This window comes from Scyliorhinus canicula, chromosome 13 (genome assembly GCF_902713615.1).
Source record: "Scyliorhinus canicula chromosome 13, sScyCan1.1, whole genome shotgun sequence".
Classification (NCBI taxonomy): domain Eukaryota; kingdom Metazoa; phylum Chordata; class Chondrichthyes; order Carcharhiniformes; family Scyliorhinidae; genus Scyliorhinus; species Scyliorhinus canicula.
The window spans coordinates 147,989,150-148,005,372 of NC_052158.1; the positions used below are offsets into that span (position 1 = coordinate 147,989,150).

Below are 16,223 nucleotides of genomic sequence, written 5' to 3' on the forward strand. Positions count from 1 at the left end.
CTCTAAATTTTAAAAAACAGGATGCACTATGAAAAGGAGAAATCAAAAGACCAAAGAAGGAAGTTAAAACAACCTAAGGAACAAAAACAGCAATGAAAAGTACAAGAAATCAAATATAATGCCCACAGAAAAGTCACCCGGATTCACGGAATTCAAAAGGTCGAAGAGTGTGACAAAATTGGACATTCTCAACTTCAAGAAGAGGGAACAAGAATAGGTTTTTTTGTTGGCAATGCATCCAGTCAGCATTGTATTAAAGATCGGACTTTTCTAAGTTTGAGAAATGTGCCACAGCGGAACAGGATTTGCTTAATATGTCAGCTCTGATCTTCGTTCTTGTCATCAAGACCAGGGAGAAGGTCACAAGAGTAGTTGTGCTTTATTTCCCGTGTACAATACTTACTTTCTCCCTTTAGTCTTTCATGTAATGTTGCCCTCAATGGCAAGGTCAACTTTTGTTACCCAACCCTTATTGCCCTTGACCTGAATGGTTTGCTCAGCCATTTCAGAGGTCAGTTAAGAGTCAACCACGTTGCTGTGGCTTTGGAGTCACATGAAGACCAAGCTCAGTAAGGATGGCAGTTTCCCATCTCTAAAGGGCACTGGGGAACCAGATGATGGTTTTGTGGTCACTACTGCGGAGACTAGTTTTCATTCCTGATTTATTTCTAAATTTAAATTCCACCAGCTGCCGTGGTTGGTTTTGAACTCTTGTCCCCAGCGAATTTAGCCTTTTTAGGGGTTCTGGATTGCTAGCCCAGTGACCATTACCATTGTATCATCACCTTTCCCCACCACCACACTTCGCATATTTGTATTCAATTTTAACTGTCATGGTCTGTCTACTTGTATTTTCTATTCACTTTGACATGGCTTCTATTTTCTTCACATTATCAATCCCTCCATGCTCTATTAAGTTTGAACTGACTGGTTTGTACGAAGTTTCTGAATCCATTAATGCAAATTTTTTTTTTGAAATGTTTTTTATTGAGTTTTCATATTTTATATCCAACAAATTACAAATTATTAGAAAAAAAACTTCAGAGCTTTACCCAAGCGGTGAACCCTGTTCCAAGCCCGAACCAGTACCTCTATGAGGTATTTCCATTCGACTCTGTCGAAGGCCTTTTCTGCGTCCAGGGAGATGATCACCTCTTGTGTTCTCTGCCTGGAGAGGGTCATTATCACGTTCAGCAGGCGCCTGATGTTCGAGGTAAGCTGTCTACCTTTAGACAGACGAAGCCCGTCTGGTCCTCTGTGACCACCTCAGGTACACAGTCTTCTAGCCTTTTGGCTAGGATTTTGGCCAGTATTTTGGCGTCTGCGTTCAGCAGAGATATGGGTCTGTATGACCCACATTCCGTTGGGTCTTTGTCTTTCTTAGGTATCAGCGAGATTGAGGCCTGTGCTAACGTGGGTGGCAGTGTGCCCCTAGCTAGCGAGTCTGTGTATTAATGTAAATATAAAGAAAGGATAGAAAATGAAATGAAAATCGCTTATTGCCACAAGTAGGCTTCAATGAAGTTACTGTGAAAAGCTCCTAGTCGCCACATTCCGGCGCCTGTTTGGGGAGGCTGGTACGGGAATTGAACCGTGCTGCTGGCCTGCCTGGGACTGCTTTCAAAACCAGCGATTTAGCTGTGTGCTAAACCAGCCAGGGTCCCAATCGTAGTTATATAAAAGCAAAATACCCTGGATGCTGGAAATCTGAACGATAAAGAGAAAATGCCAGATCAGCTCAAGGGGACAAATCAAGGAAATAAAAGGCAAAAAGGGGGTCGTCAAAACAGAGGGGAATCTTTATATTCTTAAACTGTTGAACTCGATGTTAAGTCCGGAAGGCTGTAATGTTTCTAATCGGAAGGTGAGATGCTGCTCTTCCAGTATGCATTGGGCTTCACTGGAACAGTGCAGCAGGCCAAGGATGGACATGTGGAGATGGGAACAAGGGGCTCAGTTAAAATGGCAAGCAGCAGCAAGGTTGTGGTCCTGCTTGTGGACGGAGCGAAGGTGTTCCGTAAAATGGTCACCTGGCCTGGTTTTAATTTCCCCAATGTGGAGGAAATCACATTGGGAGCAGCGAATACAGCAGACCAAATTGAAGGAGGTGCAAGTGAAGGGGGTGCTGAGCCTGAAAGATGTGTTTGAGCCCTTGGACAGTGAGGAGGGAGGAGATATAGGGGCAGATGTTGCACCTTCTGCGGTTACAAGGGAAGGTGCCGTGGGAAGGGAATGAAGGTTGGGGGCAATGGAGGAGTGGGCCAAGGGTGTCACAGAAGGAGTGGTCCATGTGGGATGCTGACAGGGGGTTGAGGGGGAGATGTGTTTTATGGTGATATCATAGCTGGAGTTGGTGGGAATGGCGGAGGATAATCCTTTGAATGGGGGGCTGGTGGGGTGAAAAGTGCGTTCAAGAGGTACCTTGTCATGGTTCTCAGAGGGAGGGACAGGGGTGAGGAAAGAGGTGTGGGAGATGGGTCAGACGTGGTTGAGTGCCCTGTTAACCACCATGGGAGGAATCCTTGGTTGAGAAAATAGGCAGACATGTCGGAAGCTCCGTTTGAAAGTAGCATCATCAGAATAGATGTGGTGAGGGTGAAGTAACTGGGAGAATGGGATGGAGACTTCACAGGAAGAGGGATGTGAGGAGCTGTAGCCAATGTAGAATCATATAATTCCTACGGTGAAAAAGGAGGCCATTCGGCCCTTGAGTCTGCACTGACCCGAGTCATCCTGGCCCATCGAGTCTGCACTGAGGGAGCTGTGGAAGTGGGCAGGTTAGTAATGAATATTGGTGGTTAGTCTGTTACTGGAAATGGAGACAGAGAGGTCAAGGAAGGGAAGGGAAGTGGTCGGTGATTAACTATGTGAAGGTCAGAGAGGGGTGGAAATTAGAAGCAAAATTGATATATTTTTCCAGGTCCAGACGAGAGCATTAAATGGCATCGATGTCACGGAACAAGTTGCAAAAACGGACCTCAGAAAGACTGGAACAAGGAGAGTTCCACATACCCCACAAAAAGACTGGGACCCGCACAGGTACCCGTAGCCACACCTTTAATTTCCAGGCAATAAGACAAGTGAAAGGAGAAATTGTTGAGCTAGAGTAGTGCGAGGTGGGAATTGTTTGGCCTCTGCTCTGGAAAGAAGCAGAGAGCTCTAACACCTCCTGGTGGGGGATGGAATAGGGAACGGTTGGATGTTTATATTGAAGAGGAGGGACTATGAGGTTGGAGGTTGTGGAGGGAAGATTACTGAGGGATTTGAGGTAAGTGTTTTTATTCCAATCATAATCCATTGTGTGCACCACCTAGTATTTTCCCCCACCTCAATGTTGCAATGCACACTGCTTCCTGCTCCTCAGCCTGTTTCCTGTCCATTCTCGCTGCAACAGTGTATTTCAAAATTACTTAATTGTCCTGAGGTCATGAAAGATGGGCAGGATTCACCGTCCCGGGACTCCCGAATTGCGTTCCCCAATGGGACGGAGAATAGGGCATCAGGGCTAAATCGGGATTGGCGCTGGGTGCCAACCTGAATTCAATACTCCGAGCCCCCCCACCCCCTCCCCACCCCTCTGGCGGCGGGATCAAGGACCACACCGCGCACCAAAGGGAGCATAGAGATGAATGCAAATAGGTCTCAATGATCCACCTGCATCTATTCAACAAACCCAGTGGCCAATGCTCCGGCCTCCCACGATTCTCTGCTTCCTGTGGCTGAGAATCACTTGGGGGCAAATCACCAGCATGGTCCTGGCATCGTGGACCTTGCGGTGGGCCAGGGCAATGCTGTTAGAGACCATCTGAGCCTATCCGAGCCCATCCGAGGCCCCCCCTCCCCCCCCCCCCCACAACAATGCACTGCCTGCCCACGGATCCTCTACCAGATTCCCCCGCCACACCCACACACTCTCCTCACGGGAATCCCTGGAATAGGGGTACCCCCACAGGGACCCTTGTAATGGGGAACCCCCTCAGGGACCCCTGTATTAGGAATACAGTCCACTGGGACCCACAGCCTAAAGGAACCCCCTCCACAGACCCATCCACACACACATGCTCCCCACACATACCCCCACCCCCAGAAAAGGGAGCCCTGTCTGGAAGTTAGAGAGCAGCCAGACAGGGGCAGTTGGAAACATTATACCTGTAACACTTACCTTGCAGCTCTATGTGTCCATTCCTCGAAGGAGAGCAGCTGTGCCTACGTATGTTTCCCACAGATCCATTAGCTGCAAGAAATTCATAGCTTTTGAGTAGGGGGTCTGTGATTGACAGCTTCTACAATCCATCAGCAGCTTTGATCCATTCACGATTCATTGGCTTAAGGGATGAAGCCCCCATGTTTGTAAACATTGACCACATCGCAGAGAGGTAAGTGCATTCCAAGCACTAAGTGCATTCCAATCACTCAAATGTGTTATTTCACTGCACTTACCTCTCTTTGATGTGGTCAATGTTTACACACATGGGGGTCTCACTCCTTAAGTCAATAAATCTTTAATGGATATGAATAGATGTTTACAAATATGGGAATTGTGAAGGCACAGGGGCCTGAATGTTGTGCCACCGGCGGGTGATTTTCCCACAGTGAGGGACATGTAAAATAAGGTGGGTGCTCATCCCACCATCTTCCTGCCCATCCCTAGGCAACAGTGGTGAGGTTACTGGGCAGACATCTCAATATTTTATTTTAATTTTGTAAGACTGTGAGGAAATGATACCTCACTCCAGGAGTGATTTCATGCAAAATAGGGATGTGGTATATTAACACAAACTTTATTACTAACACAGTATTAAAATATCTTTAACATCACACCAGAAATAGCTCACAATTACTCCTTAAACAATGCTAATCTATACAGTGACACAATAACCCTTAACTGCTATCTTTACTTCCACTCAAACACTATCTTAGATTACAATCCACTTCTAAATACAGTCAGCAGACTCAGGATTATTTGCTGTATTTGCTTTGAAAAGATAGATCTGTACCCTGGTAGAAAAATTCAGAATCTCTGGCTGTATTTCTTCAGAAACTTCTCAGCTTGCTTTCCAGACACAAACTAAACCTGATCCTCAACAACTGACTGAACAAAGAACAAAACAGCACAGGAACAGGCCCTTCAGCCCTCCAAGCCTGTACCGGTTGATTGCTTTAACACCTGGCTCCTCCCGTTAACTGCATCAACTCACTAAACTGACCACGATTTCTCCAATTGACTACTCTGTAGAGGACCCACCTAATAGAAACATAAATCCATCAGTCCAAACTTTTACAATGTTTTAATTGCACTTTGGCTCTTAAAAAGCCTAGGATTGCAATCCAGGATTTTTGACACCATGACTGCAGCAGTTGCACACTAACCCAGGTCTTTAACCCTTCCCATGCCAAATACATACAATACAATATTCATCACTAATGGGATCTGCCAGAACCCATGTTTTGAATCCAGGTTGAAAACTTTGACATTTGACATGTCTACGATCACCTGTTCCACTGCCTACAGAGGGTGATTCAGATGGAGCAGCGCCAAACCCACTCACCCACTCCTGATTACCCTTGAGAAGATGATGGTGGGTCATTTCCTGAACTGCTGTAGTCTGTGTGGTAAAGCACTCTTGATGTTTCCAGTAGTTCCAAGATTTTGAGCCACTCAGAATGAAATAGTGAAAGGTATATGTCAAGGTGCTGTGTGATGTTGAGAAGATCTTGGGGAAGATGACTGTAAAGTTCCGATGGTAATCCTATAAATGCACTGGAAAGTTAGTCTTGACTTCTTCGACTCCAAGTTTATTGTGTTCAGTCATCACTTCTCCACAACAAAACAGTGCCATCTGTATCCCCTTTATACACTGGTGCAGTCTACAAAACAATAAGTGCAATCTATGTAACAATTAAATCCCAGGTTGCAACATTTTGAGTTGGTGGAGTCGGAAACTTTAGGAACTTTCAAGCGGTTATTGGATAGGCACATGGAGCACACCAGAATGACAGGGAGTGGGATAGCTTAATCTTGGTTTCAGACAAAGCTCGGCACAACATCGAGATCCGAAGGGCCTGTTCTGTGCTGTACTGTTCTATGTTAAGTACTAAGGAATATTAACTCTTTCCTAGCAATGCCAATCCCAACTCTGCCCTTCTGCCCTTCCTTTACTAATTGGTGGAGCCTGTGAATCTGGGAGGTGCTGACAATGACGCCTTGGCAAGTTCTTGCATTCATTCCTGCCAAAATGTGCCAATGAAATGAAAATGAAAAATGAAAATCGCTTATTGTCACGAGTAGGCTTCAATGAAGTTACTGTGAAAAGCCCCTAGTCGCCACATTCCAGCGCCTGTCCGGGGAGGCTGGTACGGGAATCGAACCGTGCAGCCAGTGAGCTAAATCAGCCCCTGAGGAAGCGAGTGAAAGATCCTATGTCATTTTTTTAAACAATTGAGCTTATCTTGCCTCCTGTCACTCCCACGGATGCAAAGTCAACACATAGAACATAGAACAGCACAGAACAGGCCTTTCGGCCCTCAATGTTGTGCCGAGCCATGATCACCCTACTCAAACCCACGTATCCACCCTATACCCGTAACCCAACAACCCCTCCCCCCTTAACCTTACTTTTAAGGACACTACGGCCAATTTAGCATGGCCAATCTACCTAACCCGCACATCTTTGGACTGTGGGAGGAAACCGGAGCACCCGGAGGAAACCCACGCACACAGGGGGAGGACGTGCAGACTCCACACAGACAGTGACCCAGCCAGGAATCGAACCTGGGACCCTGGAGCTGTGAAGCATTTATGCTAACCACCATGCTACCTTACATCTTAAAAGGCCTCACAAAGAAATTAGAGGTGATTGCCTGTAATATGACAGATGGTCGACCAACAAGTTGATTAATTAATAACAGTTTATTAAAGTAATGACTATATGAAGAGAGTGAGTTGAAAGGCTGTCATGTTCCAAGACCAATAACTGCTTAACTGAGTGGGAAAACCAAGCTCCTCCTCAAGTGTTCATATGCTCTGACCCCATTGGCTGATGGGGGTCACATGACACTCTGGGGACATCTCTCCTTAAAGGGGCAAGCTGACACAGGGTCAAGGTGAGGGAGGGACATGGCAACAATAGAAAGACTGCAGGATCTCTTACTTTCTAATAAGAGACAGGGTCCGGTGGTAGTTTGAGATTGAGTTTATTGCAAAACGTGGAGTACATTTTCAATGACAAACAAAATAAACAAAAAGCCCGGCATGGCAAAAGAAAGAGGACAATGGAAAGAGAACAAAGAGAGAGGGCACCACGAGCTTTATACCTGCACGTTTTGATATTGCCCCCGCCCTCTGACCCTAATTGGCTTACAAGTTTGGAATTGTGACTCCTGAATGGTGCTCCATACCAGCACTCACTCTGGTATCTAATTTACTGGCTGTGCACATTTGCAGTCCGGACCCTGAAAGGCTGGTGTAACATTTCACTTTTATCACAGGCAAATTGCTAATGTATAATCTGACCTTGACTCAGAGCAATAAAAGCTTGTATTTCACCTACAAACCTGGTTTTAATAATTCCCCACAAAGACCTGACATGGTTGATAGGGGGTTAAATCAAATAGGTCTAAGGGAAAATTCCACAGTCCTTTCTTTGTAATAGCATGTGAGCAACTGGACTGTGATTCAGATGTCCCAGCACAGGACTAATTACAGAGTAACATCAGCTGTAATGCTTGATTCATGCAACTCTCACAGCGAATGGTCAGAGATGCCATCCCCTACGACCTTAGGCCTGTTAGAGATGAGCAATAGGTATGTGAAGCCTCCTCATCTTGGTGCAAGATTCATCTCAGCCGTAATTGATGATTTGTTGTGGAGAAAATGTTAGAAAGACACAGTGGACCAGCTGACATCTGACAAGAGGAAGATGATCGGGAGCTGACAATAAGCATGTATTCCCCTGTGGCAAGTAACAATTGAGAGGGAAAAGTAGTGGCAATTCTATAGGCACCCACTTCCAGGGCAAGCAAGAGGCCCAAGGCCTAAGTTTGCCACCAAATCGTGTTGTGGTTTATACCTTGGAGGTATGCAAAGATGATACGTCTTTTTTAAGTGTGTCCAATAGTTTTACTCAAAGCTTTAAAATGTCCGCTCTGCTGCCGCTGCTTTCCTACAGTTTATTTTCTGTTTAATCAATAAAAACACACCCAGGCTTAACTGACCACACGTAGAGAATAGAGGACTGACATCAGATACACATCATCAAATAATAAACAATAAAATAATCGAACACCACATCTTCACATCGTTACCTCCGTGTCAGACTATAGAAATTATTTCAAATTAAACCATCCTAAACAATAAGCATTCAGTAAAAAGTCTCACAACGCCAGGTTAAAGTCCAACAGGTTTGTTTCGAATCACTAGCTCTCAGAGCACTGCTCCTTCCCTTTACTGAAAGGAACTTTGAGATATTAAGATCCCGGATGATGTCGCAGAGATCTACCAATTGGAGAATGTGGCTTGGTGTTGACACCCTGGGCTAGTGCGCGGTCAATTCCATCCCCACAGGCCCCACACAAGTGAATCAACCAATAATTCCTGCAAAGTTTCCGAGATCTTTGGCCCTTGACTTACAGGCACCTGCAGATTCCCAGATTTGTAAGTGAAACACAACAGCTGTTTATTTATAACAACAATATACATAAGACATGCAACAATTATGATAGAATAACAGTCCAGATAATCTACTACTCCCCCCCCCCCACCCTTTACCATCCCTATATTGACCTAAAAACACATACACAGAGGGAGGGGCAAAATAAAAGAGATGGAAGATGAATGTCCTTGTTTCAGATGTTGAAGTTGTTTTTCAGCTTACTTTCCTTCCAAGGTGCAGAATGATTGAGAACATTGGTTGGATGACTAAAGAGCATCGTCTGACTGTAACATTCAATCCGAATCCCCGAGACTGTGGGATTCCCTCTGGGGAGTCACTTTCACTTTTAATAACCTGGGCCTTCGCTCAGAAGATCCACCTCAGGCTCGTGTAATTATTATTTGTTTCCAACTCCACCAGAATGCCCCCTAGCTTGACTGAATAAGATTTTAAAGAGGGTTCTGCAAGAAACTGTCCCTGCCTGCAGCTGCTGCTGGACTGAACTTCCTTGCAGTTCAACCTGACTGTAGAGAGGGAAAGGTCGTTACCCTGGACCTCAGTGCGAAACTGTTAGGTGAACAGCTTCTAATTCAGGCTTTAAACACTCACAGGTTGGGTAGAGAGGAAATCTGGCTGCTCCATTTACCTGGAGCGGGTCCCAACCATATCTTGAAGAGTGTTCCATCCTTTATCGTTGAATCATAGAATTTACAGTGCAGACGGAGGCCATTCAGCCCATCAGGTCTGCACAGCCCTTGGAAAGAGCACCCTACCTAAGCCCACACCTCCACCCTATTTCCACACCTCCCCATACCTCCACCCTATTCCCGTAACCCCACCAAACCTTTTTTTGGACACGGAGGGCAGTTTAGCACAGCCAATTCACCTAACCTGCACATCTTTCGGGACTTGTGGGAGAAAACTGGGACACCCGGAAGAAACCCACGCAGGCACGGGAGAGAATGTGCAAACTCTGCACAGACAGTGACCCAAGCCGGGAATCGAACCTGAGACCCTGGAGCTGTGAAGTAACTGTGCTAATCACTGTGCTACCGTGCCACCCCTATGGGAGAGACATTCAAAAGCGCTTTCTTAAACTCTGAGCTCAAACCAAAATTAACTTGGAAATTGCCTCACAAAGAAAATAAAAATCTAGAACAGTCACTACAAATCAGCACAGGTGACCAGCTGAGATCCCGGCAAAGTAAAGACCATCAAGAAGCGACATCGCCGATGACAGGGCATATCCTGCTGGATTCTTTTTTTTTTAATTAAAGGTGAAGTCCAACCTTAAGGGTGAAGACAAATTTTTCTCCAGGTACAAAAATTATAATAGGCAAAATAGCAGAAATTAATAGAGAAAACAAGGTTTGTACAGGAGGATCCTTACAATGTGATCAATTTGATGAGTCACATGATGAAGACTACAGTCACTCATTGGAAAAGGAAATATAACCTCATAATCAGTGTCCTCGAGATAGCCTGGTCTGCTCATTGTCAAGTATCATGGGCTGGATTCTCCGTCAGCGGGATCCTCCGCTTCGCCGGCAGCACACTCAGAATCCCGCCCGATGTGTTCCACTTTGTGTTGTCAGCCAACCATTAAGCACATGAATGATTTTGATGTTTTTGTGTTGTCATGTGTAGGTTTTCTTTCAGTTGCTGCCACCCTGCACCCTAGGAAGTCAATCTCGGATGCCAGAATGTGCATTTTTCCTTCTTGAGCATCAAACTGTGCTGCGTAAGTCAAGTGAGTCCTGCTGATAACTGCTGAATGTGCTTTGCCTTGTCCTTTCCATTGGCAGCAATGTCATCAATTAGGCTGAGTGTGCCTTCATCATCTGGCAAGACTGAATAAATTATCTTCCGGAATGCATTAGGTGTTGAGCTTAGTCCGTAGGGCAACTGCGATATTGATCCATCCTTTCATGAGTAATAAACGCTGTAAGGTATTGGCTTTTCCCCACTCGTGGTATCTGGAGATTGCTCCACCACATGTCAAATTTTGTGAAGACTGGAGTCATGAAATTCTGCTTCACAGTTTGTGAATTGGAGGAAGTAGATACATATATGGTATGATACTTTTTGTTAACTTTCTTAAAGTTGACACATAGACTAAGTTTGCCATTTTTGCATTGAGCATGACCATGCTAACAGTTTGCTCAAGTTTACCATCAACTTCAAGTTATTTCAGATCCTGTGTTACTTTGGCATGGATTAAAAAAGGCAACCATCTCACAAGTTGTGAAACTGACAGACTTGATGATTGATGTCAGGAGCATGCACTGCCCATTAATCTCCCCAAATCTGGTCAATCAGGAAGGATAAGATGTGTAAGCGGCGTCATTGATCATGTTAATATGTGCTCACGTGGAACCTGCAATTTTGAAACTCACAATATCAAATAGGTTAACCCCCACAAAGCCTCCACCTTCGGCTCCCTTGAACACAAACCTGTCTGGAGTGATTCTTTTGTAGTTTACTGGGGCTGTAAATGTTCTCAATACCAACATAACCCTTTGAAGAGGCTCTGTCGCAGGAGTGAGAGAATTTTGCAAAAAATACCAATGGTCCAGTTTGTTGCTCAGTATGGACACTTACATGTCAACATTGATAAGACGTGACACAGAGCTCCCACAATCTTTTTTTCATAGAATCCCTACAGTGCAAAAGGAGGCCATTCAGCCTATCGAGTCTGCACCAACTGCCGAAAGAGCACCGTACCGAGGTTCATGCTCCCCACCCTATCCCCGTAACCTCACGTCACCTTTAGACACTAATGTGCAATTTAACATGGCAAATCCATCTTTGGACTGTGAGAGGAAACCTGAGCACCCTGGGGAAATCCACGCCGACACGGAGAGAACGTGCAAACTCCACACACTCTAAGGGCGGAATTGAACCCGGGTCCCTGGCGCTGTGAGGCAGCAGTGCTAACCACTGTACCACCGTGCCACCCTGAGCATTTGAGCAACCCTTAAAATGACCCAGTGATTTACCTTTTTGATGTTACATTTATGTCATATATCACTCTCAGCGAGAAACTCCACCAGGCCAATAAAGTCCACTTCTTCGGACTGCACCCCTTTGCAAATTGATTCCTCTTTAAGCATGAGTTTAACTTTCCCCGGCAAGCTGGACATAGTGTTGTGAATCGCTGAGCATTTCTGCAAGTTGGGCACAGTTTTTAGGGTACCTGTCCGCGATGGAACATGTATTGATGAGACTGCTAAGGCCTCTTTGTCCCTGACCTTTCTACTTGAGCTGGTTGGGCAAGTTGTGTCCGCGACCCACATTTGAACATTTCCGTGCAAGCTCTGCAGTTGAACATGGCAGATTCAATTTGGACTGCCAAAGCCATGGATTTCTCCAAAGTTAAATCATCTTCCTCCATGAGCAGGAGTTCCTGAATTCATGGAATTGAAGTATTTTAATTAATTTGTCACAAATGAGCTAATTAGTTATCATGCTAACTGTACACATAGGTGCCAATTGCTGCAACACTGCCACATATTTGTTGGGTACAGAATGTCCTTGATACCTCTGGCAGAATGCATATAGTTTGAGCATTACACTTTCCTTTGGACCAAAGTATATATTGAGCACGAACTGCTGTTTCAAACCTGTGAGATCCTCAAATAGCCATTGGTCCTTCTGCTTTGAGACAATGTACAAGTAACATCTTCTTATAGATCGCTACTACATCAGGACTCTCCGCATAGCATCAAGTAGGCTTGAACCTCAAAACCGTTAGATCCCACAGCGTGGCTGGATCTCCCAGTGAAGAAAGAAAAGTTGAACGAGCCGGTAAGTTTAAATTACTGCATATTATCCTCCTTGTCAGTTGTTGCTTTTATGCCTCGGAGATTTCCAGAGATGACACGCCAGGTTTTGTGTGGGCATTAAAATGTCCCCTCTCATGTGTTCAGCTGCTTGACGACAGATTAATTTCTCTTTACGGAATAACAACACAGGGAATAGAGAATAGAGATTCACACAGAATCAAACACCAGACAATTGAGCACCACACTAATTCACGTTTCTCCGCCTGTCACTCCTGCACTGCCGCCTTTCTCAAGAAGATGCTTTTCAGTTTGTTGAAAAAAAGCTCCCTGAACTTGTCCCCCAACAGGAAGTAGAAAATGGGGTTGGTGATGGAGTTGAGGAAAGCTATGGGCCTGGTGATAGCGTAAGCAGCCTTGACACCGAGTTTGCTACATTCGGACAGACCGTTGTTCTTCATTCTGGAAGCGATGCGGACATTGCGCATTAGGTGATAAGGGGTGAAGAATATCAAGAAAATGACAATGGCCAAAATGACCAGTGTCAGGGGCTTTTCCACCTGAATCTTGGTGCGCTGTTCCTGTATTTTCTTAAGGCCGTGTGCAGTTTGAATACAGAAGAAAAGCATGATACCGAGAGGTATGAGAAAACCAAAAGCCGTGAGGAACAGGCTGTACATCAGATTGCGGAAGGCATGCCCTGAGCTTGCATAATCTAAGCAGTCCGCCATGTCTGTTCCATTGGTATCATTGTCCTTGATGAACACGAATATCGGTACCAACTCCAGTGTCACAAACATCCAAATACCAAGACAGATGACAATGGCGTTCCACTTTTTCTGAAAAAAGTGAGACTTCAGTGGCCTCATCACCAGCAGGTACCGGTCAAAACTGATGCAACAAAGAAAGAGGATGCTGGTATACATGTTGGCATGAAGGATGTATCTATTGACGACGCACATTACCTGACCAGACATCCACACGTTGCCTTTGCCATAATAGACTACCAGCATGGGGAGGGTGAAAATGAAAGTCAGGTCAGTGAGGGAAAGATTGAAAAGGTAAATATTGCTGCAACTCCAATCCTTCAGGCAGAATATATAGCCCCAAATCACAGAGAGGTTGCCTATGAGTCCCAAGATGAACTCTATTCCGTACATGGTTGGAAGGTAATACTTCTCCAGCTGAGGATTGATGTCCAAACATGTGTTATTCATTTCCTAGAAATTAAAAATAAATATAAGTCATAACACAATATGGGTGTGGAAAATTAATAAATTACAAAAAAACTTACAATTTTTGTGTAACAGTTGTATTATTATAGACAGAATTATGTTGAACTGTGTTTTCCATTTCAATTTTTTAGTGGTACAATAGTTTAATTTGTACCAGGAGATAATTGGTTTATCATTAATCAATTAACAGATTCATATGTTAGAGTATAAGGCTATCCGCCTGCTTTTTAATACTTAAGGGGCGGAATCGCCATTTCAGAGACTAAGAGAGGACGCAGGGACTCAATCGACGGAGTTCTCCGGCCCTGAAAGCTGCGCTTGTCCCGGAGTTTTCAGGACTTCCTAATGGGCTAGCACATTTGGAACTAGTGCAATTCTAATGAACGCCAACGTGTGATTCGCTGGGGTCGAGGTTGGTACTGGAGAGCCTGACAAGCTGGAACTACATGTAGGTACTCCACTCCCCACACACCTAATTGTGTGTGTATTGCGGCAATAGGATTGTGGCAATAATTGACAATTACAAAACCTTCCCACCTCCAACCCCTGTTTTTGACAGCACTTTATCCTGTAGTCCCCTCAGGGGGAGGTGAGGAAAGCTTGGGACCTGTCTCCGTGCAAAGTCCCACACTTGAAGGTACCGAAACCCGTTCCCTCCTGGCAAATCAAACTCCTCCTCCAATGTCTCCAAGGTTGGAAAGTCCTCCTGGATGAATAGACCCCAAAACCTCTCAATCCCTGCCCGCTGTCATACCCTAAAGCCCCCATCCAGACCGCCCCCGCCCCCTCCCGCAACCCCCCCCCCCCCCCAAACTGGTGATTGTCACAGATCGGTGACCACACTGACCACGCTCCAGTCTCATATGCTGCCTCCATTGCCCCCACACCCTCAGGGCAGCCACCACCACAGGACTTGTGTAGTACCGAGCCGGCGAGAATGGCAGGGGCGCCGTCAGTAAAGTCTCCAGACTCGTACCTTTGCAGGATGCTGCCTCCATTCGCTCCCAGACTGATCCCTCTCCCACTACCCACTTCCTGACCATCGATATGGTGGCAGCCCAGTAATAGTTAATAAAGCTCGGGGGAGCCAATCCCCCTTCCCCGCGGGCCCGTTGCATGAGTACCCTCTTTACTCACAGGGTTTTACCCACCCATATAAATCTCGATATCGCCACATTAATACTTCTGAAAAAAGCCTTTGGGACAAAAATCGGCTGACACTGAAAAAAGAAAAGCCGTCTCGGAAGGACAGTATCTTCACCGTCTGAACCCTCCCCGCCAGCATCAGTGGGAGCATATCCCATCTCCAAAAATCCCTTCTCATTTGATCCACTGCTTTGCCCAATTTTAACTTGTGAAGCTGCCCCCAATCCTTGGCCACTTGAATCCCCAGATATCTAAAACTCTTCCCAAACACTTTAAAAGGTAGTTCCTTCAGCCTCCTTTCCTGCCCCCGTGCCTGAATCACGAACATCTCGCTTTTTCCCATGTTTAACTTATAGCCTTAAAATCGCCCAAATTCTCCTAATACCTCCATGATTTCGACCATCCCCCCCACCGGGTCCGTGATATAAAGCAGCAAATCGTCCACATAGAGAGAGACCCTGTGCTCCACCCCCTCCCCCCCCCCCCTCCCGCCCCCCCCCCCCCCCCCCTTTGCTAATCCCCTCCAGGTATTCGCTGCCCTCAGAGCCATTGCTAAGGGTTCTATGGCCAAGGCAAACAGCAATGGGGAGAGCGGGCATCCCTTCCTTGTCCCCCGACAAAGACTAAAGTATTCTGACCGAACACGGTTAGTTCTTACATTTGCCACCGGGGCCAGGTACAGTAGCCGGGCCCACTCCACAAATCCCTGCCCAAACCCAAACCTGCCTAAAATATCCCATAGATACTTCCACTCCACTCAGTCGAAAGCCTTCTCCGCGTCCATGGCAACTACCACCTCAGTCTCGCGCCCCTCCGCTGGCATCATAATTACATTAAGAGGGCAGCACGGTGGCCTAGTGGTTAGCACAGCTGCCTCACGGCGCTGAGGTCCCAGGTTCGATCCCGGCTCTGGGTCACTGTCCATGTGGAGTTTGCACATTCTCCCCGTGTCTGCGTGGGTTTCGCCCCCACAACCCAAAAATGTGCAGAGTAGGTGGATTGGCCACACTAAATTGCCCCTTAATTGGAAAAAATAATTGGGTAATCTAAATTTATAAAAAATAATAAAAAATAATTACATTAAGAAGCCGTCTAATGTTGGATATCAGGTGCTTGCCCTTTACAAATCCCGTCTGATCCTCCCCAATTATCTCCGGGACACAATCCTCTATTTGAGTGGCCAGGATCTTTGCCAATAATTTGGCATCTACATTCAAGAGGGAGATTGGCCTGTACGATCCACAGCTCCCTGGATCCTTATCCCGCTTCAGGATGAGAGAAATTGATGCCTGCGATAACGGTGGGGGGAGTTCTCCCAGCTCCTTGGACTTGTTGAAAGCATTAACCAGGAGCGGCCCCAGTAACCCAGAGAACTTCTTATAAAATTCCACTGGGAACCCATCAGGACT

The 16,223-nt window shown here is 45.9% G+C and overlaps 1 protein-coding gene across 1 annotated transcript in view; it reads right to left on the reverse strand.

Moving 5' to 3' along the window:
• Positions 1-12,702: 12,702 nt before the first annotated feature.
• Positions 12,703-16,223, reverse strand: part of LOC119975658 (succinate receptor 1-like) — a 54,868-nt gene continuing 51,347 nt past the window's right edge. The window contains exon 5 of the mRNA XM_038815440.1: positions 12,703-13,653. Coding sequence (XP_038671368.1) covers positions 12,703-13,653 — 951 coding nt within the window. The remainder of the gene's footprint in view (positions 13,654-16,223) is intronic.